Genomic DNA, 3,725 nt, shown 5'->3' on the forward strand with positions numbered 1-3,725 from the left:
GACATCTTGTGTCCAGCAGCAAATTGTGCATATAGCTCATTTGCAGTCACGTTATTCAGTGAAATTCAGACGTTTTTCTCAGATTTTCAGACGATTTCTTGTATTTTTTTCCCTTTTGAACAACTTTTGGTACTCGATTAAAGCTCCTTGTGGTTTCTCAGTTGGATATATCTGAGCAACTGTAAACAGCATGTTAAGAGCAGGTAGAGAATGTAGATAATCACTTCCTGCCTTCTATCTGCAGTTTTCGCCACATGAACGAAGTGACGTGACGCCATCTGCAAACAAACTATTCATTCTTTTTGAGGATTTTAATGTGGAAATTTTACTTTTTTTGTGGGAAAACCCATATCAGACACACATTATTGTTCCAAGCAACTATTTGTATATGTGTCTTAATACATGTCTGGAGGGGATCTTTAATATATCTTCTACATCAGGTGAAGCTCAGCAGAAGAACTCAGTTATTACTTTGGCTTTGACGCATGCGGGTGTAAAAAAATACCAACAGGAAATTATGTTTTTTCTATTGTTTTCCATTTGGTGTGTATTGTCCTTTACAAATGCATGTGTCTCTCACAAAGCTGCTGCACAGATTACTTTTGCACAGACACGCCGCATGAATATCAAAGTGTCTGCAGAATCAGGTCCTTTATGAGAGTGAGTCATCTTCTGTAATGAAAGAGAGTTTTACCTGGAGAGCTCTTTATTTAGTTCCTTCAGCTGTTTCTCCTCAGGCACAACAATGAGAAGACCTTCCTCATCTGGGTGAATGAGGAGGACCACACCAGAGTCATCTCCATGGAGAAAGGAGGCAACATGAAGAGAGTGTTTGAGAGATTCTGCAATGGACTCAAACAGGTGCAGTGGAGTCTGGTGATCTATGGATGTAGGATATAAGTGCTTTATCGGGACTGTTTGTTTCTCTTACACCAGCTTGTTTTTCTGGTCATGTGATGTCTCGTAGGTGGAGCATCTGATCCAGGAGAGAGGCTGGGAGTTCATGTGGAATGAGCGTCTGGGATACATCCTCACATGCCCCTCCAACCTGGGCACCGGTCTCAGGGCGGGCGTGCACGTACGCCTGCCGAAACTCAGCCAGGTAACACACACACACACACACACACACAGAGTCCCACTTATAATGTAAAAGCTACGACTCAACAAGAACACACACAGATACAACTTAAACCTTGGGTGGTCCATTTAGAGGCTGTTCCTGAGCTTTCCATCACATGATCTTCCTCTGAAGATACAATTGCAGATATTCTGAACAATTTAAGGAATAATTCTGTTTGGTTTTTTTTCTCATCAACTAAATCTGTGTGTTTATCAAAGCCTGATATATCTTCTTCCTCTGAGCCATAGAGCTCCATTGATGTAGAAAAACTATTAAAAACACCTCAGTGAGCCACCATGAACACACACACACTGTAGTTGGCTCAGTCCCACATACACCGTCCTGCTGCCCCAAATACTCACTAATGCACCGAATCCAGCCCCCTTACAGTCGTCATCGAGGGGGAAGTTAGCTGGCTGTAAACATGTTTATTGCTGCTGTAAATTTGGGCATTTTAATATGAGGCCTTATGGCGATAGAGCCAGCCTCTAGTGGCCGTTTGAGGAACTTTTTGTTGCTTTGGCTTCATCTTAAAGCCACAGAAGTATTACCTTTTGCATATGTGCTCTTGTAGTTTATAAATAAGCAGCATTTTCTGTAGTTACAAATGATTGAAAATCCCTCTGCAGGATTCTCGTTTCTCCAAAATCCTCGACAACCTGCGGCTGCAGAAGAGAGGCACAGGAGGAGTGGACACAGCCGCTACTGGAGACACCTTTGACATTTCCAACAATGACCGTCTGGGCAAATCTGAGGTGAGGATCAACACAGCATATTCCAAATTATCAACGTTTTTGGCCCCTCGGAGCCACCAGAATGAACTCTGCCGGGTGTATTTTATAGGTGGAGCTGGTCCAGATGTTGGTCGATGGGGTCAACTACCTGATTGAGTGTGAGAAGAAGCTGGAGAAGGGACAGGACATCAAAGTCCCATCTCCCATCGCTCAGTTTAGGAAATAAAAGCTGGACTCATGTTGCCATCGGTGTCAGCAAGAGGAGGGCGGCCCTCTTTCTCAGCGCTCCCTCCCAAACTGAGCCCCCGGAGGACCTCAGAGCGACGCCTGTCCACCGCCACGGAGGAGGTGGTTTCTTTACTCCTCCTACAAAGCTTGCAACTCTTTAGGGTAACCTAATCTTAGACATGAACTGCAGTTAGGGGACGATTCTACCTCAAGTTAAGGTCTTCACTGTAACCCTAACTCCAATAAAACAAACAGAACTAAACACTGTGCTGTCCTTTACTTCTCAAATTCAAATTATTTTAACTCATTTAACTAACTATTTTAAATTAATGACCTTTTTCTGGTATTTTGTGTTCAATGTTTACAGCAGGGGTGCACAACCCTTTTCCCTCAGAGGGCCAAAACTGACATTTAATGGTGGGTCAAAAGCAAACAGCAACAGCTAATAATGAATGATCCTACATATTTAAAGAGCAAATCAATATTTATTTATTTATGAATATATTTTTCTACTAGAGTAGAGCCTGAATCAAACCTTGTGGCGGACCAATATTGGCCCACAGGCCCCACTTTGGTTTACAGCCGTCTGGTGTTTTTAGGTGTTTTCCTGAAATTTGATCGTAAACTGGAGAAAAAGAAACAAAAACTAATCTGGAGAAAACTTCTTACAAAGTCAAACACTGTTGCAGCCTCATAGTTACTAAACTAAATTATGAAACATCCTGTCGTCCGCTCTGACTATCATAAGACCCTTTGGAGGGGCCCGACCCCCGTAGATTAGGAACCAGAAGACTAAACTAATCTGATACAGTCACTATTTACCTGTTAGAAAATGTTTTCAGTAACCTAATCCAATTGGATTACTTTCTGTTACTTTTGGATTACCTCAACACCAAATATAAAGATAAAAACAAGATAAATATCAATAAGAAGTATTAATGTTTTCTATCAGACAACAGAACGATGTTGTATCTCTGTGTATTTTTAAAGAAAAACTGATTGTAAGCCTGCTAAATATCAAAATCAAAATCAAAATCTTTACTAAATTTAACTGTAATCTGTATTTTTTCTGTTACTAACAGATTATAGTTACTTTTTTGTATCCTGTAACTCAGTTACATGTAAGTAAGTAGTTGTTTCCGCCTGCAGCAGCTCCAACAGTGACATGCTGCTCTGACATTCTTTAAATGAGTAAACTGACATATATTTTATGGATATTTATTCATATTATATTAAACTTTATGTACCATGAGCCCAAATAGAAAACACAATAACTGCAGGACGTTTGTGTAAAATGAGCAACTTGGAGCCTTTATTTTTAGATTACTTCCTGTGAATACATTAGATGATATTTTTATAAAATCCTGTCTGTATTATGTTTTTATTGTATTTCTAACAATCATACATAATTAATAGGCTTAATAAGTTTCCTTCTCCCTAATGATGAGGCTGTTTAGCAGCGAGTAAATAAAGCTTGTTATTTTTAAAGTTTAAGTTATTATTTAACTTTCTATCAAATAATTTACTTCAGTTTCCTTCAGATAAATGAACCAAATGCTGAGATAAAGGCTTATTGTGTGAATGTTATGTTTTCTTCTCAAAAAGGCCTCCCGACCTCCCAGTGAAGCTTTGGCGACCCCCAG

At 39.9% G+C, this 3,725-nt stretch overlaps 1 protein-coding gene across 1 annotated transcript in view; it reads left to right on the forward strand.

The window, feature by feature from the left end:
* ckmt2a (creatine kinase, mitochondrial 2a (sarcomeric)) overlaps positions 1-2,344 on the forward strand; it is an 8,761-nt gene extending 6,417 nt beyond the window's left edge. Inside the window, exons 7-10 of the mRNA XM_035667570.1 lie at positions 738-861; positions 968-1,102; positions 1,750-1,875; positions 1,964-2,344. Of these exons, the coding sequence (XP_035523463.1) occupies positions 738-861; positions 968-1,102; positions 1,750-1,875; positions 1,964-2,080 (502 nt within the window). The 3' untranslated portion in view covers positions 2,081-2,344. The remainder of the gene's footprint in view (positions 1-737; positions 862-967; positions 1,103-1,749; positions 1,876-1,963) is intronic.
* The last annotated feature ends 1,381 nt before the right edge of the window (positions 2,345-3,725 follow it).

This window comes from Morone saxatilis, unplaced genomic scaffold (genome assembly GCF_004916995.1).
Source record: "Morone saxatilis isolate NCDOM2014 unplaced genomic scaffold, NCSU_SB_2.0 Contig21, whole genome shotgun sequence".
Classification (NCBI taxonomy): domain Eukaryota; kingdom Metazoa; phylum Chordata; class Actinopteri; family Moronidae; genus Morone; species Morone saxatilis.